The sequence below is a fragment of the Perca flavescens genome, chromosome 12 (assembly GCF_004354835.1).
Source record: "Perca flavescens isolate YP-PL-M2 chromosome 12, PFLA_1.0, whole genome shotgun sequence".
Classification (NCBI taxonomy): Eukaryota; Metazoa; Chordata; class Actinopteri; order Perciformes; family Percidae; genus Perca; species Perca flavescens.
Genome location: NC_041342.1, coordinates 16,278,565 through 16,302,533, shown reverse-complemented (window position 1 = coordinate 16,302,533; position 23,969 = coordinate 16,278,565). Strand labels below are relative to the sequence as shown.

Below are 23,969 nucleotides of genomic sequence, written 5' to 3'. Positions count from 1 at the left end.
TCAAAAAAGTTATATCACCCACTAAAAACAGCATGTACAGTATTGTTACAAAGCGTGAGTTTATTCAACTCATGAAACTTGCAGCCTGACAGAGACACTTCATGGCTGTAACTTTGCTGGAGGCAAATATGAGAGGCTCGAGTGGCTGCATGTGAGACATAAAAATAGCATTACTTGTCACGGGTCTCATACCAAATATCAAAACAACTCTGTGAACCAACCCTGTGAACAGCCGGCAGGCATATAGTGGACATTAGCCAGAGAGAAGGATACAACAACAGAGACGGAGAGACAGGCCTTTTTAGACGGACTCTCTCACTCAACCAATTTTCTCTGCAGGAGGCAAACCATTCAGCATGTCGCGAGGCAGCTTTGTCTTCACATCCATGGCCTTGCGCTCCCTTGAACTTGATGAGGACATGCTTGAGAGACACAAGTACAAGAGGCAGCTGACCTCCCATCACTTCAACAGCTATATGCTGAAGAAGGAGATCAGGGACAGGACACCGCTGAGGTCCAGCACTGCCACGCCACCAACTATCTGCCAAGATGTGGTCGTCCAGAACGCTCTGTATACAGGAGACCTGGAGGCAATGCAGCACCTCTTTCCTAGAGGATCCACAGTGAACCTCATCATCGAGCCACAGGGAGGGGACATGCGCTGGGTCGCCACAGGGGAAGGTAGGAGACAACATCTGCCTGCATTAGAAATTAATTCAGGAGTTCATATGATTTGACATAGTTAAGTAGCTTTACTGTATTTCCTGGAAAAATGTGACAGAGTGAGAGACATTGCCTGTGTTGTTGTGGAAAAGAGAGTTTCCACAACAAGAGTTAATCACTGCTTTAAAAAATATGTGATAATAATAATAATGTGAAACTACAAGCAATATGTAACTGGTGCATCTCACCCTGACCCAGTATTTAAAGACATAGCAATGCAATATAGAAACAGAAAATGAGGCAATATTTATAGAAACCATCATATGGCTACCACATAAACAATAATTGGGCAGGTGACATGCCACACACCAGTCTTTGGCTCCCATGCCGCTGCACTGGCAACATTCACAGGGTCAAGTTAAGTATCACATAACACCACCCAGAAATAGCCCTGTCTACACAAACAACCTGCATAAGTGCTTATATCTTTCGGGAGAAACCACCCTACTTAAAAAAATCTAGTTAGATCCAGTATGGCTTATTTAGCACCTAAATTTAAGTGGCACAAACCAAAGGCGTACCGCAACGACGTGATCGCCACAGCCAAGGCCTCGGGTTGTGTCCTGCAGTTCTGGAACTCTCTGCTTGTAGGTGATGAGCTGACGATTCTCAGCATTGTGGGCGACGACGAGTATGAGTACCTTATTGATGCCATTTATGACACCAGCAACATAGAGGAATGGAAGAACTTCAGATTTAACTACAGAGGCCTGAGTAGGTTTGGTGTTCAAACTGGCTACAGTTATGCAAAAGAGTTAATGTCTTAATTTTAAATTTAGTGTTATTCATAATAATTGAGTATTGTAATGAGTGTCTGAAAAGTAATGCAACCAGTAAAACACAACCACCCTTGGATATCTGACATGTCGGCTTCTCTACCGTGAGGCTCAGGGTTGAGCTCAAAGTTGACTTTATATTGTACTCTCTGCTGGCAGGACTGTGGTCACTGAGTTATGAGCAGGAGCTGACCACACCACTTCACATCACAGCTGGCCGAGGCTTCACGGAGTGCCTGAGACTCCTGCTGCAGCGTGGGGCCAATGTGGACCTGGCACCCGGAGGCACCACTGCTCTGCATGAGTCCTGTGAAAACTGCCAGCCAGAGTGTACCAAACTGCTGCTGATCCATGGCGCCAACGCCAACGCTGTCACTGAAGACGGCCTTATGCCTTTGCACTTTTGTACAAGCCCCGAATCTGTTGAGTGAGTACAACAGTAGAACAAAAGTAGAAAGTGCAACAGGCACAAGAGGAGAGTCAAAAAGTCAGTGAATTGACACAGTAATGTCAGTTTTGCCACAATTTGTTTCTCAGCATTTTCTAACATTAGCCGCCATAAGCTACTGGTCATACCAGACTAGATGCAAAACCTCTGAATGATTTTACTAGAGGAAGGGTGCATTTATTCCCAATCAATCAAAAGTCAGTGACCTGCATTATCTAGTCAAAGTTTGCTAACCTTAGCCACCATAAGCTACTGGTCATAACAACCAAGAAAGGCTGTAGCAGCAAAAACCCTGAGTGGATAGAAATGAACAAAAGTGCATTTATTGCAGATGAATTCAACTTTTGCAAGAATTGCATATCACTGTACCACCAGCTCCTGTTGAGACTGCATGAGAACTAGCTAGCAGGCGAGCAGAGAAGGTAAAATGGATATAGCTAAAAGTGCTGGGGAAATGGATGAAACGTAGAGTTTCTGCCACTCAAAGTGGTTATAATACTTACAAAAACAAATTTCAGAATCATGTCTTGTAAGAAAATTATTGCAATAATATCCACAAGTAATGGTGTTAAGTGGCATCCGGTTTAAAATCCATTTAAATGAACATGGAACATGGCATGTGATAAAGGGTTACTTCATATGATAACACAATGAGTCAGACAAAAAAAAAGCTGGGAAACACTGATCTATTGTTTACATGGGGATACAACTTCTGTAAATATTACAAACCAAGGTTCTGTAATTCTGTCTGCAGATGTGCCAAGTATCTCCTTCAGTACGGTGCAGCAATCAATGGTCGCACTCTAGATGAAGGTGACACTCCCCTACACGTGGCAGCCAGCAATGGCCTCCCAGAACACACTGAGCTCTACCTGCGCTATGGAGCTGCTGTGGACAAACGGAACAATGAGGGTGTCACGCCCCTGAACGCTGCTTGTTCAGAACCCCAGGAGGTGCAGGAGCTTGAACGTTACTTCAAGGTGTGCCAGAAGCTGCTGGCGGCTGGGGCCAACGTCCACGCTATGGACCAAGACAAACACACTGCTTTGCACAAGGCCTGTAAGAATGTAAATCCAGACATAGTGGATCTGCTGCTGGCTAACGGTGCCTGTGTGAACGACATGGGCTACGGTGGTGAAGCCCCCATGCACAACATCCTGAAGGTGGTGTGCTACAAGGTTTCCCATCACCCTGAAAGGATCGTCCGTGCGCTGCTCAACCATGGTTCTATTCGGGTGTGGCCTGGAGCTCTGCCCAAGGTAGGAAATGAAAAGTTCTCTAAACATGTTATCTAAAAAAAAAAAAGTATCAAATGTGTGCACATGCATTTCATATCAGCTAAAGCATTCCAGATTGGTTTGTACTATATTTATTGTTTTTACAGCATGAACCAATTATTCATCAAGGTGTCTCATTGTACATAATTAGCACATACTGCACATGTAACACCTTGAGATAGAGTCTTGAAACACAAACTGGTCCTTGCAATATTCCAGACTTCACATTCAAATCATTCCCATTTCATGACACAACATGAAGTGTTGCACTCTCTGCGGGGAACAGACTACAACCATCAGTGAACCCACGTGCACTAGACAAAATGCCTGGTTCCTAATTAGGCAAGTGTTAATAGGAGATTAATTAGCACTAATTGCATAATTTCCAGTTAAACCCCTGGAGGGAAGACCAATCTGTTCATTTCACAAGTGTTTAATTACTTTATTTCTTCAGTTCTATGGAGTCACAAGCTCGCTCATGAACTTAAATGATAATTATATGAATCCGTGCTCTGTGTTGTGGTGTTTCTTTTAAGGTTTTGAAGCACTGCTGTGGATCTCCACGCACCATCGAAGTTCTTCTGAACGCTTACAGTCACCTCAAAGTCACAGACACCTGGGTCGAGTCTGTGTCATCAGACATGTTGAAGGCAAGCTCGTTAAATAATTCATTCCTGAGTTGATTTTGACCAGTGTGGGTGTCTTAAGACAAATGTTTTTGTACATTTTATGTTTTTAATGTTATATCTTTAAATGGTGACTTTGGAGTCTTCTTTACAATGCCCAAATGTTTCATGTTTTGCACACAGTAAATGGACACCAAAATCAATGCTAATTCAATTAGTTTTGATTGTTTAACAGGTCTTAAACTTGAGGTGTTGTAGGAGAAACTCTAAAATATGTTAGGCCTTTAAATACAGAATTAATTTACATAAACAATGGGATGATTATATGAATAAATCAAAATATGCCACAAAAAAAATATAAAGTCTTTTGCAGGTTGTGCAGGATGTTGTAGCTGTAGTGAGTGTCACAGTGGACCACGCTGAGGGCTAACACAGCAGAACAAAGCTATTGGCAAATGACTTGCTTACTGAACGTGTATTTAATTATTACCGCTTATTCATTTCAACATACTACTACAATTTACTGTAAAGTAAGACAAATAATATCAAATGATCTCATTTTTATCTGTGTTTTTATCTAACCAGGAGCACAAAGAGTTCTATGAGTCCATCTTCTCTTTGGCACAGACTCCTCGCTCCCTGCAGCACTTGGCACGCTTCAGACTCAGGAGCTTCCTGGAGGGCCGGGTACACAAGGTGGTTCCTGAACTTGATCTGCCCACCTTCATCAAGAACTACCTGCTCCTGGAGTACAGAGGCTATGTCCACTGAAAGCACTTTGTGTGTAGCCTGTGCCAGTGTGGGTCCTGGTGCTGATTGAATGGAAGAAGCAGCTATTTACAATGTAATAAGTCAACATCATGATTAAAATAGTGACATCAACTGTAGCACTACACCAGTACACTTAATATTTTTAAATACATTTTGTGCCACACTTTTCAGGATGAAGAAGCAGCTGCTTGCTCTCAGTCACTTTTATTCCAGTTACACGTTTGATAGTGCACCACAAGAGGGAGCTATAGACTAGAGTTGATCACATACATCGCAGGTATGCTATTGTATGTTTTTATATTTGTTTTAAATGTATGCACACTTTTGTATCCTACTTCTGCACTCAGTTAGTAGGCTCAGATGCTTGTATTTTTATACATAATAATTATCATGGTAGTTTGATGTTAATGTGCATAGTGATGATGTGTTGTGCATTAAGGATTGCCTTAAAATATTTGTATCAATAAGTATTCCCACCGGTATGTAATTAGGCGTTTTATATAAAAAATAAACGTTGTCAAATAAAATATTCCACCATGGCCATGTTATCTAGTCATTGTTTTATTTTATTACCGTTGTTCCTTTTGTCTTACATTGTCTCTCTTTCTTCTCTCTGCTTAGTGTCGTTTTTCCATATCGATGACAGAAAATACATTTTAAAAATCAGATTAAGCCTTTGTTTTCAAACAACGCTTAAAGTTTAAAAAGGTACATATGAGTTCCAAATAAAAAAACAAACAAGTTGAAACTACATTAACTTGTGTGGAATACCGATTGTAATTTGTGCTTTTATCAAGAGATTCCGATAAAGTAATTCTTCTTTAACTGGTCACATGATCCAGATATTATATATGACAAAAGAGTCCAGGAAGTTGCCCCTTGTCAGTCGCTCCCATCAGTCATTTGCGGGATCATTATGGTCACCTCTGCACACTTCATTTCATCAATTTACATTATATGAAAGAGAAAACAAAACAGTGACTTTTAAATTAAAATATATAAACCATTTTGTTTTAACGGGTAATAGGGGGAAATTTGTATTAGGGTTACTTTACGCATTTTTATATATATAAAAAAAGCCAGCATAGATTAAAAATTATGAATATTCTACATGAATATAAATTGAAGGTGGTCACTAATAATGTGACCAAAAACATCGTTATTAAAAAAAAAAGTGTAAAGACGAGTTGTATAACGGAGTTCCTCTGAATAAAGAAAGGGAGAGGAGCTCAGTAAATGGTTTCAATAGATCAAAGAGAGGTGATGCTGAAGTCACTTGCAATTATAAGAATTAGCCTGGCCTGGCCCTCCACTGCTAATCAGAGTCGCTGGTGATATGTTTATGTCCTCGTGCAATCAGACGACCAGTTGGAGAGCCCGGGCACCCAGGACTCAATAGGGCTAATCATCATCAGTTCCCATTGCCATTTAAAAGGTGAAATGATCTGCGATTAAACCAGTGCTTAAGGAAAAGTGATTTTTTTTTCTCCACATGCATTTTTGATCAGGGATGAATTACAATTTAAGTTTAATTTATAAAAAAAGAAAAAAAAATACTTTAGGAATGATTTAGTTGACAGATGGTCGGTTATAGACGTTAGAGTTTATAATTCAAAGCTTTTTATATAAATTCCCCTGAGTTCAAACTAAGTGGCATCCGTCAGATTTGACTTTGGCCACTGGGCTATATCTGTCCGTGTCCACACTGCAGTTGACCTCGCATAAACGTCTTTTATCTGAATCTAATTTCGCGCAGAGTATCTCTCTCCAGGGAGCAATTGTTGCAGCACTTCTTTTTTTTTTCTGAAGCCAACCGCATTGTTTTTAGCCGCGGAGAATAGGACAGAGAGCGGAGAAACATCTGCCTCTCCTCCCTCCTGACTCTGATGCCCATCGGCCCCAATATTTCAACAAAAGCCACCGTTGTTTTACGCTGTCCCTTGAATCCAGAGTAATTACTTATCATCAATCAAAATTAATAATAGCTGATTGGGTTGGTGTGGTCAACGATTATAGAAGGGGAAGGGCTGGAACAGTCTCTCACACCGTTTTGCAGTCAATGGTGAACCTGGCAAAAGAGGAGGAGGGCTGGTGGGGGTGTGTGTGTGTGTGTGTGTGTGGGGGGGGGGGTGCGACCCGTCTATTTGGTCTCCACTGGGAAACTACCGCCTCTCAAGGCGGCCAAAAAGTCAGGGGCTGAATAAGGAAATGAAGCGTAATTTGAGGAAGATGGATGAGCCCCCAGGGAAACACCCCCTTTTCATTCCTCTTGTTTTGAAGATGATAACCAATGCGCTCGCGCCCTCTCTCTCCGCGCGCACACACACACGGTGCAAGGGAGAGGGGCGGGGGGAGGAGTTGCAGAGAGGGGAGAGGTAGATAGATAGAGAGAGCGTGTGTTTATGTCTCAGTGTGTGACAAATAAGAGGGAAAAGGTAGCGGTGGGGCACACAACAAAGCGCCCGACTGACTGACACATATAGAGTGCAGAGATCCGGAGAAGCAGTCCACTCCCAGGGATGACAGTACGGCAGCGGATCTACTTTCAATTCACTTTGTCTTTGCACTGAAAGTTTTGCGCGTCGCCGAGGAAAGGACACCTGCTTTCAAGTTCCCACCGAATCCAAGTGTTTGCCTGCAAAATGCAGAGACCAGGCGGCCAAGGGACGGCGTTTTCTATCGATTCCCTGATAGGGACTCCTCAGCCCAGACCGGGACACCTGCTCTACACGGGCTATCCTATGTTCATGCCGTACAGGCCTTTGGTTATTCCACAAGCTTTATCCCACTCGCCTTTATCGTCTGGTATACCTCCACTCGCGCCTTTGGCTTCTTTTGCGGGACGGCTCACCAACACGTTCTGTGCCAGTTTGGGACAGGGGGTGCCATCCATGGTGGCGCTCACCACGACGATGCCAAGTTTCTCGGATCCTCCGGACAGTTTCTACCCACCACAAGAGCTGCCAGGTCCCCGTTTAAGCGCCGCCGATCCCGCAGCGAGAAGGCAGGAAAGTCCTCACTCTGACGAGCTGCACAGCCGGGACAAGGGCTCTGAGCTGCTTAACTTCTCGGAAACTTTTCAAACAATATCAGGTAAGCTCGGCCTCATTATTTATTGATTGTATTTGATCAAATCCAAACCTCAAGGCTGTTGCGTAAAAAGCCACCGCTGTGCATAAAAATTGCGTTAAAGTTTGGTCTCAGTTTGCAGGTCTCAGAGATGCAGTCAAATTAAACGAAAAGTTAAACCCTTCTTACACCAGTTTTGTTACCATTGCAGGATATCAGACATATTAATGATGCAATATTTATTACAGCCCAAATTCATGGGGATGCAACCTGATGACAGTTAGGATAAAATGTGTGTGTTTTTTTTTTTATTGAAATGATTTCTGAACTGTTCGTAGTATTATTACAATAGCGAATTGGAGGGCATTAAATACAACTTCAGTAGAATTATTTTGTAGGGAGAATACATTAAACTGGGCTGTTGCAGGAAACAGATGCAGTAAAAACCTTCTCTACAGAACAACTCAGTGTTTACACGCAGGACGGCTGTATAACGACCAACATGAGTTCAGTTAAAAAAAAAAAAAAAAAAAACATTTGGAGTGTTTTCAGCTATTTGGTTCGTGGATAGTTTCCCTACCAGCGTACTAAACACACAATGATTGATGTCTGAGACACTGCGTAATCGTCTCTTTTGGCTCGCAGTCTCATGAAAGAGTAACTTAACGTGAATGTGTATGTTCTTTTCTTCTTCTTCACGTTTTAGGTGAGACCAAACTGTACAGCTCAGACGACGAGAAGCTGGACCTAAAATCAGCAGACACCGTGTGCAGTGACCGAGAGGACAGCTCCGCAGACAGCGAGAACGAAAGTTTCTCGGATGGGAACAACTGTGGCTCCCTGTCCCAGAAGAGCAAACTAAAAACCGGCTCGCAGGAGGCGCTACCGACCGGCAGCTCAGCGGGGAAGAGCCGCAGGAGACGAACAGCTTTTACTAGCGAGCAGCTGCTCGAACTTGAAAAGGAGTTTCACTGTAAAAAGTACCTTTCTCTGACTGAACGCTCTCAGATTGCACACGCACTTAAACTGAGCGAGGTGCAGGTGAAGATTTGGTTTCAGAACCGCAGGGCCAAGTGGAAACGGATCAAAGCCGGCAACGTTAACAATCGGTCAGGAGAACCGGTGAGAAATCCCAAAATTGTGGTCCCCATCCCCGTGCACGTCAACAGGTTTGCGGTGAGGAGTCAGCATCAACAAATAGAACAAGGGACCAGGCCATGAACTCAGATGCAAAATATTAATAATAATAAAAAAAAAACACTTACATTGACTCTATGTTCCTCTGATTCGTTGAACGCATGAAGCACAAAAAGGAGGACACGATTATTTTGTCTGAGAGGTGAGACTGAGCAGAGATGTGCTCGCAGACAGATCAATTATTTGACAATATGCTGTCATTTTTATTTATTGCTCTGTGTATAATATGTAAATATAAATGGGTAAAAATTGGTACAAATGGGCACTATGAGATGAGACTGTAAAGATTTTTTAAGTATTTATATAGGGCCAAAATGATCTGTTGGTTATGTTATGTGCATGTCTTCATTTGGTGAAGCTGAATTACAGTTTTGTGTTTCGTAAAATTTGTTGACCACATTTGCATGTACAGTAAGACGTTTTACATTTTGTTTGGCAACTGTAGGAACCACCTTTGACAGCTATTTGTGGAGAGAAAGAGAGAAAAAAGAAAAGATGTGAAGGAAATATTGACCAAACAAGGGACAACTGTAAAGTATATTGACCTAATAAATCGCTTTATACGAAAGTTGGGATCCAGATTTTATTATTGTTGTTTAGAGGGTAGAGTAAATATGATTTTATGGTTTGGAAAAATGTCTCCGAATTATCTTATCCTGCTTTAAATGAAAAAAACGTGGCCAACACTGTTTAAACAGCGATTCATGTTTCAGTACAAACTGCAGTCAGGCGGCTATTTTGATATTATTGAACATATTTTAATTTAGCCTAATACAATCCTATAGACATTATTTCACATTTCATAACAGAAAAACTTGAAACTTGTTTATCTTGAACATTTAAAGAGTTTCAGCGTTGCAACTAAAAAGTACCCTAACATTTGGAACATTCATTTTCAGTGATGCAACATCGTAGCGTCGTTTACACACGTGTTAGTTTTAATCTCTTGATGTTACAAATTATTTTTTTCCCTAGAAACGTCAGGACCTGAAAGGTAGAGGGGGCTTTTTTTTTTTAAACAGCGGCACTGATTGATTTCTCTTTAGGAGGCCATGTTGATGGATCCTCCTCTAGACTGAGAATATTCAACACACTGTAATGAACTTTTCTATCAGTCACTACAGAGAAACAACCAAACCGACAGCAGCCATTACTAATCTGATAGCTAAACAGTTTATGTTGGTAAAATAATAAAAATGGACCCTGCAAAAAAAAATCCTAACAAGACCTTATTTAATAAGACGCGTTTAGAGGCTTAAAATACAATTGTAAAACCCGCTTGTTGTTCCTGCGGCATATATCACATAATGGATACACTCTTTTTCTTAAAAAAATGTGTAATTTTCTCTATAGAAATCATTTTTAGAGATTTCATTTGATATCTACTTTAATAAATACTGACATCTGTAGATAATTCAGTATACGTTTGAATGCCCCAGTGGCAGAATATTTCATGGAATTTGATAAATTATTATAGAAGAGGTAACATATGACTTCTAAAAACGACTGAATTAATGAATGCTTTCCTATCAATATAAAAGCCTATAGCTAATACATAAAAACGATAGCTGCATAACTATTTACACTAACAGACGTCATCTGCAAGGATGGCTACAGTGACATGAGCAAACAAATGCTTGCTCACTCATACCAAATATGTAAACTTACATGGCAATGTAAGATCACAGGGCAGCAATATTAAAAATAATCTGCGACTAAAATAATGTCTGGCCACATTGCTATCCAATTACAGGAAAGGGGAAATAGGGCTTGATGGTTAATGCAAACTTCCATATGCATGGTTCTGGGGTTTACATGGTTTCTCTGAACTGTTTCCAGAAAAGTCTCATGTTGGAATAATTTCACTTCACCTCAGATGAGAGAAAGTGATTGGTTTTCCTGTTTCCAAAATAGACTCAGGCCTCAAGCCCTGTTTAAGCTACTGCAGCAGCACTTGTTGAAGTATGATGATAGGGTGAGATTCTTCAAATATTTTAGTAGTATAAATATTTTATCAAGTATTAATCTTCTTAATCAGTATTTAGCCTAAATATGGAGGGTTTGGGTGACAATGTTATAAAAAATCTTCTTGAATACAGCATCATTATCTCACATTTCATTTCCCTCAAGCCTCTCATGGATGCACACACTGACATTTTTTTATTTATTTATTTATTTTATCTCAGTTTGACCTCAGCGCATAAACAGACAGTTTGATGACCTGGGCACCCATGAGTAGTAAACTTTATTTCACTGTCCACCTCATACATCAAGACTGTGACACTAGGATGGGGATTCAAGGAGTGATGGTCATGTGAAGGAGCAGTGGAAGTTTTATTACGGTCCAAGAGCTGACTAATATAGACGGTCAATTCCACGACATTGTGCCAGAGTGCAACGGCTATTTCGGTCCCCGTGAGCTGCACGGTGGAGGTGACGACGAGGAGCCATGACACAGCTCAGAGGCTAAGGTCATGGTGGTTGTTATTATCGAGATCTTGCGAGTGGGACAATTTCATCCCAGATTTATTCCAAAGTGAGAAAATGTATGAAAAAAAAAAAAAAATCTTATCTAATCTTATAGGATTTGCTTATTCAAAACACTACACAGTTAATGTCATGTCACTTTATTTGGCTATAATAGTTTTTGTGTACTTTTGAATGTGTTAATCCTTTATACATTTTAATAATCTCTCTACCATTAAAGCTACACTTTAAGTGAACACCTCAGTCTCAAGACAATATCTCTATCATTTTGCCAATCTACTACTTGAATCACAAATTGAAATATCAGAAGTTCTCTTTAGCAAAGACATTAAACCATCTCCACATTCCCACCTGAGAGAGAGCGAGAGAGAGAGAGAGACAGCAAGAGAGAGAGGGAGAGAGAGAGACAGCAAGAGAGAGAGAGAGGGAGAGAGAGAGAGAGAGAGAGAGAGAGAGAGAGAGAGAGAGAGAGCTTGTGTGAGTGCAGGCTTCTCAGCGCTGACTGCAGGCCCGACTTCTTGGGAGGGTCCGGACGGTCGTGGCTACAGTGATGTATGGGCAGATGCATCAAATCGCACAAGATAAACAAGCGATGAGTTTCATCAGGGCCATCATAGCTTTAATTTGGCTGCCTAATGAGTCAGATCTAGTGGCGGAGATAAGAGTTGTCAGAGGCCCAGCTCTAATGAATTTCTTGCCACTTGTAATCAAGGTTGCCTGTCTGAGGGGGGATGATTAATGGAACCCTGGAGGATTCCCTCGGCCCTCAGCCTTCATTACAGCTAATGCATTCTCAGGCAAATTAACAGAGAAATGCAGGCAAAAGCCAACGGGGAAGGGGAGAGAAAGAGAGAGGAGAAAAGGGGAGAATGGGAGAGAGTGATGGGAACCGAGCGTTTATGTAAGACAAAGGAGAGAGAGAGAGAGAGAGAGGCGGAGGATGAAGAGGAAGATAGCAAGGCCCGGGTTGGCAGCAGGAGAGGGAAAGAGAGGCAGGGATGTGCTGAAATCTGCTGATTAGTGAGAGGTTCAAGGATATGGAAATGAAGACATGAGTTTGGGGCAGTCAGAACGGAGCAGAGTGCAACATGGATGTACTGCTCAGACATGATGGAGCTGAAATTGATAAATGGATGTGCAGGCCTGGGGGGGATTCAGGAGAGGAGAGATGGTCAGACGGAAGGAGCAGAGTGGATACAATTATTGGTTTAAGAGGTTGAAAGGGTGAAGCAGAAAACATGGAGCAACAGTAACCTGTCCAAATCAAGACAGGTTGACACTAACGCCACCTTAAAGCAACATTTATGTTACGAGCGGGCACATCACTGACTGCTTGCTAAACAGGCTGTTAAAATGGCCCGTGGCCAAGCAGCCCCTACATGTTATGGAAATACGGCCTTAATGTTTGCAAATATGGTCTTGTCAGGTCTTTGTGTACTCATCCATCAGCCTCAGACCCACCTCTGCAATCTTAGAAGGCAATTTGTCTGAGAAGAGGTGGGCGGCAGAGAGCCCTCCTCACTGTTTAGCAGGCCCTGATGAAATATCAAAACACACAGCAGTGCACGCAAGCGCTCCAGTCTCACCACAACAAACACAAGTGTCTGGGGTCTGCCAAGGCGTGAGGCACAGTAATAAATTACAGGACGATCATCAAGAGATGTGGAGTGAATATGATTCGGTTCAGGTTTGTTTAAGCAAGGCCTGTTGACATTTTAAGCCCCTGAAGACTTCAAATCTTATGCTTTTACAATACATACAGTATTTTCATATTAACAATAGATCACAGGTTTATGTGAAAGGGACTGCTTGTAGTGACAAACTCACAGAGAATTATCACCCGACTCTGCAGTTCCCTGAACTGCTAAGAGCAGTTTTAGTGTCTTTAAGCTCATTGTTTCGGTATCCTGCCCACATTACAGGTCTGGTTCACTTTCAGCATTCTCGTCAGAGTTGCAAGCACAAAAGAAAGCTCTAAAAAAAAAAAAAAAAAAACACTGTACACTACCTGCCCAGGACAATAGCAGACGGACACAGTTAGGGGCTAGCCGGTGAACGTGGTGCAGCTAAAGAGAGATTTAGGAGCTGATGGAGACCAAACCAGAGCTGAAAGGAGAGTGACATTGGACTTACATTTGTCAGGGGGACACAAGCCCGACTCTAAATAAATGCTGAGGTTGCTCCATATCTGCTGGCTGTGTAAACAGGCAACTGTTTGCCAATATCAACTTCAAAGGTGATATGTCAATATAGTGTTTACAGCTTGTTTCCTCTGCTCCAAAGTAGCTAAAAAATGGGAGCTTTAAGTTTTTCTCAATAACACTTTGTATTGATGGTGATAAATTAAAAATGTGCAAAAGTCAAAAGTTAAGTAAAGATTATTTATTAATAGTTACAGTAACAGTCAACATCTCAGCTAATCGGCTGCAATAGCTCTGTTTGTCGGTGTGGGTTGATTAGCAATAACCAAACATCCAACCAACTGTCATCAGATTCTGATTCAAATATTGCTAAATCTTGATTGGTGCAGGGATATGCCTTTATCTTTTCTTTTTTAAGATTATTTTTTGGGCATTTTTAGGTCTTTGTTTAATAGGACAGCTTAGACATAAAAGGGGAGAGAAAGGGGGAACGACATGCAGCAAAGGGCCGCAGGCCGGAGTCGAACCCAGGCCCGCTGTGTCGAGGACTGAGCCTCCGTACATGGGCTCGCACTCTACCAGGTGAGCTACACAGGCGCCCAATATGCCTTTTTTTCTAAATGAGCCACACCCACTTCAAACCAGTGGCACAGAAAAAGAGATAAATGCAGAAATCTTTCATGTGAAATAACCAAAACTTCTTATTGTCCTGCAGGACCCCATTAGTACTAGAAAGGAAGCTGATTGAAAAAACAAGTTTTCAGGGCCTTTAAGCGTGACTCGGAGCATTGTGGCTCCATGTCAAGCCAGCGCGGCGGGAGGAAGAGGAAACACTAAAGAGAAACCAGGTGATAAAGCTCAAACAAAGCCGGCCAACAGAGAGAGGAAGGGGATGAAGATATGCTGAGACAAGATTAGCAGGAAATAAGAAGTGGATTAGTGAGGGCTTGACTCCTATGAACACTTAGACCTTTCACTTTTCCCCACGGTGTTGTGCTGCCTTACACTAAGCCCGGCTCTTTATCTTAATCCTCTTTCAGCCAACTGTTGGGGGTCCCACAAGCAGGAAGTGGAGAGAGGTTGCTTTACTTACCTCAAAACAGGCTTGGATGAGTTTCCTTGGACACACTAACACGACTGTCTCAGTGACGTTGAATTTCTCCAGGAAGTTTGATGAAGGAACATGCAAAAGGGAAAACATGAAATGGCAGTACGTGTTGAAGTGATAGTGAGACTTTTAATTTGAAAGAGTCTCACCTCGTCAGCAGGTCATGCACAGTAGCGGCAGGAGCGTGATGGATGAACACATACACTAGACAAATGTGCTGATTTCCCTAAACGCAGGGAAGGCTACATCGTTTTATTTGAGTGTTTATTAATAGGTCAACAGTCAGCCGAGCATCCAAGCATACAACAAGTTACTCTTTAGCTTTTGCTTTGTTTCACGTTCTGAACGTAAAAGGAATTACAAAATTAACTTGAACAACAACAAAAAAGAAAGATATATACAAACTGCATTATAAATATGTCAAATGTACATCATTTTACACAAGTACCAAAGATGGTCGGGTAATATCGATACCAAACCGAAGTACCTTAAAAATATGCCTAAACAGAAACAAAAAAACAAACAAAATATCAAAATATGGTTCATGGGTCAAAAGGGACCGTTGACCTAAACCCAGATTAGTTTGTTTCTCCAGGTGGAGCTCGTCTTCAGATAAAAGCATTACGCTAATATGTACACTTCAGGTACAAACAGGCAGGTTTCTAGTATTTTTTTCCATCATCTACAGTTTAGGTAATCAATATACACATTAAACTCCTCTCAATAATCCTCGCGGACACTGAAATGTACTCTAAGTTGGTCAAGTAAAAATCAGAAATAAGGCGAGTACCACTGTATGTAAGCAGTACAAGTAAATTTGAAGCTATCTGGTTGAATTTGCGGCCATTTTTGGGATGTCTTGAAGAAAGAGTTGGACATTTTAGGCTTATTTGCTTTCTTGCTGAGAGTTAGACGAGAAGATCAATACCACTTTCATGCCTGTGCGTTAAGTATGGAGCTAGAGCCAGGAAGCGCTTAGCTTAGCGTACCTTAGCTAGCATAAAGATTGGGAGAAGCAGGGAGACACGGTTAGCCTGGCTCTCTCCAGAGTTTGAAAATTTTAGAGGAAGATATGTGTTGGAACTTTATGCTGAGCTGGGCTAACGGTTAGCTTGGCTAGGCTAATCACCTCCTGGCTCCAGCACACAGACCTGAGAGTGGTACCAATCTTATGATGAAGAAAGCAAAATAGTCAAACAGTTCCTTTACAATATCGCTATCTCTTTGATTTACAAACATCCTTGTTTGACCACATATTTATTCACCATGGGCTCTGAAAAGGAATACTGTAAAGCAACAACAGAATCCTAATAAGTTACAAAAAGTTAATAACTTACTCTGTAAACATATATTCTGCATTTGTAAACCCATAAAGTCAAGACGGTCTAAAACCTTAAAAATGGCAGTTGAATAATAAGGAAAATGCACTGCAGACATTGTGCCAACTCCACCTGAATTCATTTCTTACCTTTGCTATAAATGACTTGGTTTATCATGTCAGTGGACTACTGTACATTTGTGTTAATGCAAAGAAGGTCAAACTAATTATACATCCCTCTGCAAACCTCCTTGCTCATTCTAATTCCTAAATATCTCACTTCAGTCACTTGAATGCATTTCGTTAACCCTCTGCTTTTAGGCTGACCCATACTGTAGGTTTAAGGAAAAGGAAAGGGTTGGTTTTTTTTGTTTTGTTTTTTTAAATTCAAACTGTTCTTATAAGGAATAGGGTGAATGAACAAGAACTACTTTTTACAGACATCTGTACATTAAAACACAGTTATGTTCCCAAATCTTCACTACAGGTGTCTCCTTTCTGGTGTCCTTTCTCCAATGTTTATGAACAGAAATGCCCAGTTGCGCTCTGCTGCACACGGTCACAGACGTAAGCACACACGTGTTGTACAGTTTCGTATGGATGCACACACACACGCACACACACACAGTACCATATATGTATTTCACAGCAACATTAGAGGAAATGCTCTCGAGAGTACCGATTCTACAGCCTTTGGCCACAGGAGGTGAATGGATATTCCAGTATCTAATTTCATCACAATTGAGTCAATCGGAAAACTTACTCCAACAAAGGCATCATTAATGGTACGATTTCACTGTTTCAATCAAACCTTTGAATTTGAATGAAGTCTGAAGAGGCACGCTTACAAAGCCATGTGGCTTGATGGTCATAAAACATTATGCCCCTTAATTCCTTTACAGTCACGGACACTTTCACTGGAGGATCGCGATAAGGGTGGTGAAGGAAATTATGCACTTTCACCCGATAGGAATTCTGCCATCAACTCCTTTATGATGATTCAAACCCATTTTCCTGTGAATTAAGTCTCTAAATCATTTGGACTCTTCAACTATAATTGATTTGCCTTTGTATATGAATAGTATGTCAAGAGTTTGAAAGCTGTGTTGAAGACATGCATCATTACTAAAGCTCTAACAGCTACTGAGATCATGAAAGATTTAGTTTCTTTCCCACATCAGTGTTTTGTAAAACTATTCCTCACAGTTTTATGTTATTATGCCTAGGCTTGGAAATTTGAAGGAAGTTTCTCATTTCAAGCTCATTATAAAATCAGTTCACGTCGCAGAAGGGGAAGACAGGAAATGTTCAAGCATTAAGGAAATGCTTCTCGTAGGGTAGGTATGAAATGCCAAAGTAAGTCATTTGTTTGGTTGGCGCTTAAAAAACAAAAAGCTTAAAGCTGATCGTGATCATTTCAGACCAAGACTGAATGAATTTAACAAATTCAAAAATAATAATAATATAAAACAAACAATGTACAATGTCCGAACCCCAAACACCCACTTCTTACGGCATAGTGGAATATAAACAATGAGTCCATCGCTCCTGTTATCTCTCCATTGGTACTGATTTTTGGGTTACACAGTGTGAAACAGAGGAGAAAGTACTGGGAAGAGACGAGTGGGTTTGGGGTTGTTGGTGGGTTTGTCTGCGGCTGCTCACTGGCTCCTACATGATGCTGATGCTGCGGTTGAGCTCACACTGGGCGTTGTTGTTGTTGATGTTGGGATTGGGGTTGCGGCGGCTCATGTTGGGCGTGGGCACTGATGTCAGGCTGCTTGTGTCGTTGGGGCAACCGTGCTGAAGTAAGATGTCTGCGCACTCCTGGCTGCCGGCTCGCCGGGCGTAGGACAGCGTGGTCTGGCCACGAGCGTCCCGACTCTTCACATCCACACCGTACTGTGGGAGAAAATGAAGGGTATGAAAGGCAGATCATCAATATAAACAATAAAACACATGCATGGCAAGCACTCTGCACATGGACATTCTTTTTATATTTCCTTTCAGAAGCTCATTTGAGTTTTCCCCATTGCTTTCCTCAATTCTTCTCTTGACTTTCTACAAGCAGAAGCATTTTTAGAGCCGTTTGTCCCAAGAACTTCTTAAACCCTTGAACATTTTCTTGTAGTATCATTGAAGTTGTATAACGTTGTATGACAATTTCAGATTTACAGTATATTGTGTATCTGCTTCTCCCAACAATTCAATTATAGTAGTATATATAGTATATATAGTATATAATGCTTGGTGTTTGGTGAAATATTCAAACCCACAATGCTGCAGTACGTTATATTGAGATATCTTGTCCATTCCCATTCCCCAAATTTACAAATACTGACATTTGGTATCTTGGACAATCTAGGACCTTTTAAATCCTAACTAGAATAAAAAAAAAACATAATTGCTATTTAAAACAATACTAGCTACACAACATTTTTTCAATGCTGCTACTAATGAGTTAGCTGTGTTTTGTCTGGGAATTAAGCCATTGTGCCCTTGAGCAAGGCACCGAACCTCCAACTGCTTGGAGCGCTTGGGGATTAGTACAAGTATCTCTTCATCTTCAAATGGATTACTTTCTAGGCCAAAAAAAAAAGATGATTCAGTGTTTCTTATTTATACCCAGCAGTGAGGAGAGGGCTTTAAACCAGCATTTAAACCAGCATTTAAACCAGCATTTTGTGAAATAAATGGTAACACTTTCTTTTATGGGTCTGTAGATTCTTAGCACTTTCCTGGGGTGTTTCTTGGAAAGAAGTATGCAATCTAGTACTAACTGAGCTAAGGCAGTTACTCTAGTTAGAGTTTAGTTACATGTAGTAGTTACTGATTTCCAGAGGAATTTCCTTCAAGGAAATGCTCATTTTAAATAAAACTTATAGAAAATATGGCTATATAGCTAACTATGAAAAATAAAGATCCATGTCATTTAAAAAAACAAAACATGTTTTAGACACTTGGTTGTCTGTAGAAGGGACTTGTATTAAGAAACTGGCACATCTGGTGGTTTTGCTGGTTGTTGGGAAGTCCTTCTTTTCACACTTAAACTCCTTAATCACTTGCCCAAATACTAAATGCCTACAATAACAATGTTCATCCACCTCTGACCGTTCCCCTCAAAGCCAGATGAGCCAACTCACCCAGATGAGCAGCTGTGTGATGACCACGTTGGCCATTGCGCAGGAGAGGTGCAGAGCAGTGCGTCCGTCTCCGTCCCCGTAGGTCTCGTTAACCTCCTCCTTGGTGCCGTGGGCCAGCAGCACCACCACCAACCTCAGGTCATCCTCCACAACCGCCCGGAGCAGCTGCTGCCCCAGGGGCACGTCCGACTGGGGCAGTCCCACAAGGAACAGCTTCTGCTCATACTTGGCTCGGATCCAGCGCTCCTTCTCCTCTCTGGAGAGAAGGAAATGACAGGGACGCTACAGGTCAGGCTGGGTGAAACATGCTGAACATATATACACAATTTAGCACCTAAGTTAAATACCTTTCCACATATATCTTTTAATTTTGAGGCAGTGATTTCAAGACAAAGCCATGTGAAAAAGGTGTGCAGACACACAGGGGAGGTGTTACAGTAATTGGCCTAAGAGACTCACTAAAGTGCCGTATCTAAATTATTAGAGCACATGAAAGCCACTAGCCTCCGCTATCACAGTGGGAAATAATACAGCAAGATTGGCTGAAGAGATGAGAGAATGCCAAAGGCTGTGACGCTTTGGGCAATATTCCACTTTCTAGTGATTAAGGTCGACAGCAAGATGGTGAGAGCCTGGCCAGCTTTCTAAAGGTTACACATCTTGAACAGCATGTCTGCTACTGACAATACAGGGAGGGGGGAAGACGTATTTTTATCAGCACTGTCGGCTGTCAGTCTGAACTGGTGGATCCCCTCCACAAAAGAGGCAGTGTGTCTCCGAGCCCTGGTCTCCCTTGGGGTGGCTGGGCCCTGAGTCAGATCGATGGGGCTGAATGGCAGCCAGAGAGGGACGGTGGGATGTGGGGCTCCTTCCCTTCAGCCTGCAGCAGAGAATAGAGGCTGAGGGAAGGCTCCATCCTCTATCGCCAGGCAGAATTCTATCTATTGCTCTCCATCTTGACCCCCCCGTTTCATTCTCTGCCCACATACAAACTGTCCAAATAAGAAAAAAGAAAAAAAATCAATATCAATATGTGAATGACTGAGCATGCCCAGTGTGGCACTAACCCTGTGACCCTGTCAGCCGGTGTGATAAGGGGAGCAGAAAGAGGCCGTTGTTTGGATTTGCGGGTGAGTGACAGAAAGGAGAAGGTTTGTGCGGATAAGTTAAAGCGGCGACGCTGGCTAGAGTGACAAGGCTCTCATGGGACTCTCTATCAACGGGCCGAGGCTTAGCAGCAAGTACAAGCTGACAATCTAATTCACTTCAATTCCATTTCATCATAATCCCAGTGACAACAAACTCCAACAGTACAACTTCATTACCAAAATCAACCTTGTAGATGAGCAGCGGAACACCACATCTACACATTCAATTGTTATTTATCCTTAAGATTTCTGTTTCCAGCTTGATGCAGTGGAGATGAATGGACTTTTCTTCTGTGGTGCTACCAGGTTTGTAAAATTACAAGGATTAAGCTGATGTTATTCTATATTATTTTCGTATGAAACGAATCCCATGAAAAGACCAAAACCAACAATGTTCTAGTCCTCCGCTCAATACTTTCCATTTTCCCTACGCTGTCTGTGGCTCTCAGCCCCAAACTCATATTGACTTAACTTAAATCCTCAAAAACAGTCCACACATTAATAGTTTAAAAAAAAAAAAAAAAAAAAAAAAAGCTCAGTAAGTAGCAGGGCACTGCAGTTTTTACCAAATGTACTCAAACTGGGGTAAATAGTGCATCTGTTGGGGACTATTTTCAGCTGTGGATCAATACATATTTGGTGCTCTGGTGTATTTACAGCAGCAGGGATTGTGGGATTGACTCAAAATAAACAACAGTGCAGCAGTGAGGCTCACTGATGTGTAATTGAACAACAATGAAGATCTATGGCACAGAGTAAAAGCTGTATCAGGGTTTGGCTAAACAAACAATACTATTACTATAAATCATTATTAGTTCTGGTATTTTCATGGGATTTGTCGGCAATAAGTAAAAATATAGAATAATGCCAGCCTCATCCTTTAAACAAATTCAACAGCAACATCTCGTTCCTGAAAAAAATGACCTAGTTACTTTACATAACCCACAGACCTCTTTGAAAATACTTTCTAATGAAGATATAGCTCCGACTGAAAAGTGGAATTAGGATAATGTCAGAGAGAACCACTAGAGATAAAAGAGAAAACATGTTCTTTTGTCATTTGTGTGAACTAACCCTGAGTATGTCCCCAAATAGATCATTTTAGATTACAGCAGCAGTTTTAACAATAGTAACCAGTTCCACATTAGTCACTCTCCTTTATTACGGCCTTAGCAGCGAGGTGTCAAGGCTGCCAACTTACCACAGACAGCAACCATTTTCAGACTCATATGTCAGCTGCCAGGCTCACTTCACAGAACAGTCTGTCTTGCACAGAGGAGCCTGGCTCCGGCACCTAACTACAAGAGTTAAGGATGTGATGGAAGAGGTGCAGCTCTTTATCAGCGCCCCAGCACAGATTGATTAACTGCAAAACGCCACCGGAAGCTCATAAAGCAACTTAACCTACATCTTAAAACGTCTTAAAGCTATTGCGTTTATAAGCATATGGGTGCATTTTTGTGAGGAAAATGTGTAGGAGAAAGTCCTTTACCCTGCTAAACCAAAAGAAAATCTTTTCTAAAGGGTGAGGGTGTTATATGAGCAACAATACAGCCCTAATGGCAGGCAATTGCAGAGGCTCAGAGTTTTATGGTGTAATACCTCCATCAATCCCTACTCAGTCATTATGTGTGGACAAGCCTGTTAGCAAATCAATTGGCCTTAGAACAGGCAGACTGCTCAGAACAGGAAGGGGCCGTCCTGCCCTCCCCTCTTATTTCCGGTGGACACTTTGAAAACAAGTGGCATTTTTTTTTTTTTTTTACTGCCAAAGAGGATTAAGTATGTCTGAAAACTCTATAACTAAATGTAATCCTCAAGGCAAAAAAAAAATCTAAGCATGGTTTAAAACAATCAGAGCTGTTGTCCAAAGTTTATTTCAAAAAGCTAGACCATGAATGAGATGCTGAATCTGTAGAGCCCAGTGAATTCATATGAGCTAAATGAGGCAGAAAGTTAGCACTAAGATGTGAAACAAAAAGGCTGAAGAGAGCCATTAAGAAGACGTCAACATCTCAGAAAGGAGCCCTGAGGACACTTTGTTAGCCTCCGCTACAAAATCAGCCCTGAGGGCCTGCAGGAAAAGGCCTCACTCACTGCTGACGCTGAGCTCTGAATTCAACCACAGATCTTTTTACACCGTCTACTTTTTAAAAATAAAAGCAAAAGCAGCCACGCAGTGGTTTTTAAAGAAATTCCTAAACTGCTGCCACTTGAAAGACAGAGTGTGAAAGGAAGTGAAATGGTAATCCTGCCTCTTTCTTTTGTTTGAAATAGAAAAACAATCCAAACAGAGGTAGGGTTAAGACAGTCAGAGGGAAAATTGAGACCCTTGAAAAGGACACTTCCTCACCGCAGGAAGAAGAAAAATAAAATCAGCAGATTTAGCATGTCAAAGCGCCAGGACAGAGTAGGAGGGGAGTTGGAGAGGGAAAGGAGGAGAATTTTCACAGCATGGGGGGATATTTAGGAAATTGAACTGATGGTTACTCTTATATACACACACACACACACACACACACACACACACACACACACACACACACACACACACACACACACATCCAGACATGGGCACAAACAGACACCCATTTCCCCACCCTGACTTGAGCACATACTTGTTCTAAATTTCTCTGTTGCTTAGGGGACAGAGGGGAGCTTAAAGTTCCTAATAAAAATGCCTGTGTCTCTTTCAACTCAAAACAAGCTGTGTTTGCTTCGTGACAAACTTCCTTCATCATTCAGAGTTATCTCAAAGCGGATAATTATTGTTTAACTTTCTATCATTAGATTGAATGTGAAAGAAATCTTGGGCAAACATCAAAATGCTCACTGAGTCTAAATGGGCTACTGTCCAGAGCTGGTGTCCCCTTTAATTCGCCTATGCAGAGCCCACCTAGATAAAGGCAGCCTTAACAGTAGAGAAAGGCCTCTTTTATAATTCTATTAGAGCTCTGTCCTTTCAGCTCTCCGTTGAGCAATGGATTCTGACCCTGACTTAATTAAGTGGCAAATGGCGGAATGATTCTCCTAAACCCAGCCCACGGAGTCAAGAACACATGACTGAATTCAAATAAAGAGGGACAAACAAGGATAATTAGTCAAGCCTGAAAGACAAAGGCAAACAGGAATTTATAGGAAGGGAAGGGAAACTGAGACGGCGAGGGTGGAGCCAGCGGTGGTGGAGGCACAGAATAACCAATCTGACTGCCTGCAATAAAGGTATTGGTCCATAGGAAGAGAAGGATGTCCGTCCCACCACTCGCCCATCTTTCAAACACATACTGATTCCTCCTAAACAATCAAAGCTTCTAGAGCTCCTCCTACTCTTCCCCAAGAATCCAAATTCACTGCAGACACATCAAATAGACGCAGTGAAGGGGAGAAATGGTGGTGGTGGTGGTGTTGGAGGAGGGGGGGGGGGGGGTCTTGGGGTTTGACCAGCCTGAACAGACCTCACAGTGGGGGTGGGCAACTTGTATAGGACCGATTCCCATGCAGACAGCAGCTTCACTTCCACAAACCGAGGGGAGGGAAGAGACAGAATGTGAGGAAGAGGGACAGCAGCAGAAAGACAGAGAGGGGGCTCGGAGGGGAACGACAGAGACGAAAAAAAAAAGCGCACACAACAGGGACAGAAAGCTGGGCCCCAAAGCATCAAAGGTTGCTAAGGGCCAGAAATGAAGAAGCAACACAGGAAACGCTGCAGAAAAAGTGCCAAATAATGCCCCCTGTGG

General features: G+C 41.9%; 3 protein-coding genes across 5 annotated transcripts in view; 2 read left to right on the top strand and 1 right to left on the bottom strand.

The window, feature by feature from the left end:
- Window positions 1-235: 235 nt before the first annotated feature.
- On the top strand, window positions 236-5,167 carry asb10 (ankyrin repeat and SOCS box containing 10). 2 transcript variants are annotated; one of them, XM_028593432.1, is made up of 5 exons: window positions 236-681; window positions 1,659-1,926; window positions 2,702-3,206; window positions 3,761-3,874; window positions 4,436-5,167. In XM_028593432.1, the coding sequence occupies exons 1-5, from the start codon at window positions 357-359 to the stop codon at window positions 4,619-4,621; spliced, it is 1,398 nt and encodes a 465-aa protein (XP_028449233.1). In that variant the 5' UTR covers window positions 236-356; the 3' UTR covers window positions 4,622-5,167. The 2 variants fall into 2 exon arrangements, with proteins under 2 accessions (XP_028449233.1, XP_028449234.1); XM_028593433.1 differs by lacking the exon at window positions 236-681 and adding an exon at window positions 1,128-1,437.
- A 1,858-nt stretch (window positions 5,168-7,025) lies between these two features.
- gbx1 (gastrulation brain homeobox 1) lies at window positions 7,026-9,426 on the top strand. Its single transcript, XM_028593838.1, has 2 exons — window positions 7,026-7,714; window positions 8,397-9,426. The coding sequence occupies exons 1-2, from the start codon at window positions 7,264-7,266 to the stop codon at window positions 8,909-8,911; spliced, it is 966 nt and encodes a 321-aa protein (XP_028449639.1). The 5' UTR covers window positions 7,026-7,263; the 3' UTR covers window positions 8,912-9,426.
- A 5,412-nt stretch (window positions 9,427-14,838) lies between these two features.
- Window positions 14,839-23,969, bottom strand: part of agap3 (ArfGAP with GTPase domain, ankyrin repeat and PH domain 3) — a 124,660-nt gene continuing 115,529 nt past the window's right edge. For both annotated transcript variants that reach the window (XM_028592637.1, XM_028592636.1), the window contains exons 17-18: window positions 19,085-19,340; window positions 14,839-17,843 (exon numbers count right to left, since the gene is read on the bottom strand). In XM_028592637.1, the coding sequence (XP_028448438.1) occupies window positions 17,613-17,843; window positions 19,085-19,340 (487 nt within the window). In that variant the 3' untranslated portion in view covers window positions 14,839-17,612. The remainder of the gene's footprint in view (window positions 17,844-19,084; window positions 19,341-23,969) is intronic.

Excerpts from the sequence above, each read along its gene's own strand:
- gbx1 (XM_028593838.1), top strand. The coding sequence starts at position 7,264 with ATGCAGAGACCAGGCGGCCAAGGGACGGCGTTTTCTATCGATTCCCTG. Across the intron at positions 7,715-8,396 it reads AACTTTTCAAACAATATCAG|GTGAGACCAAACTGTACAGC; the intron begins GTAAGCTCGGCC and ends TTCACGTTTTAG.
- asb10 (XM_028593432.1), top strand. The coding sequence starts at position 357 with ATGTCGCGAGGCAGCTTTGTCTTCACATCCATGGCCTTGCGCTCCCTT. Across the intron at positions 682-1,658 it reads CTGGGTCGCCACAGGGGAAG|GACTGTGGTCACTGAGTTAT; the intron begins GTAGGAGACAAC and ends CTCTGCTGGCAG. Across the intron at positions 1,927-2,701 it reads ACAAGCCCCGAATCTGTTGA|ATGTGCCAAGTATCTCCTTC; the intron begins GTGAGTACAACA and ends TTCTGTCTGCAG.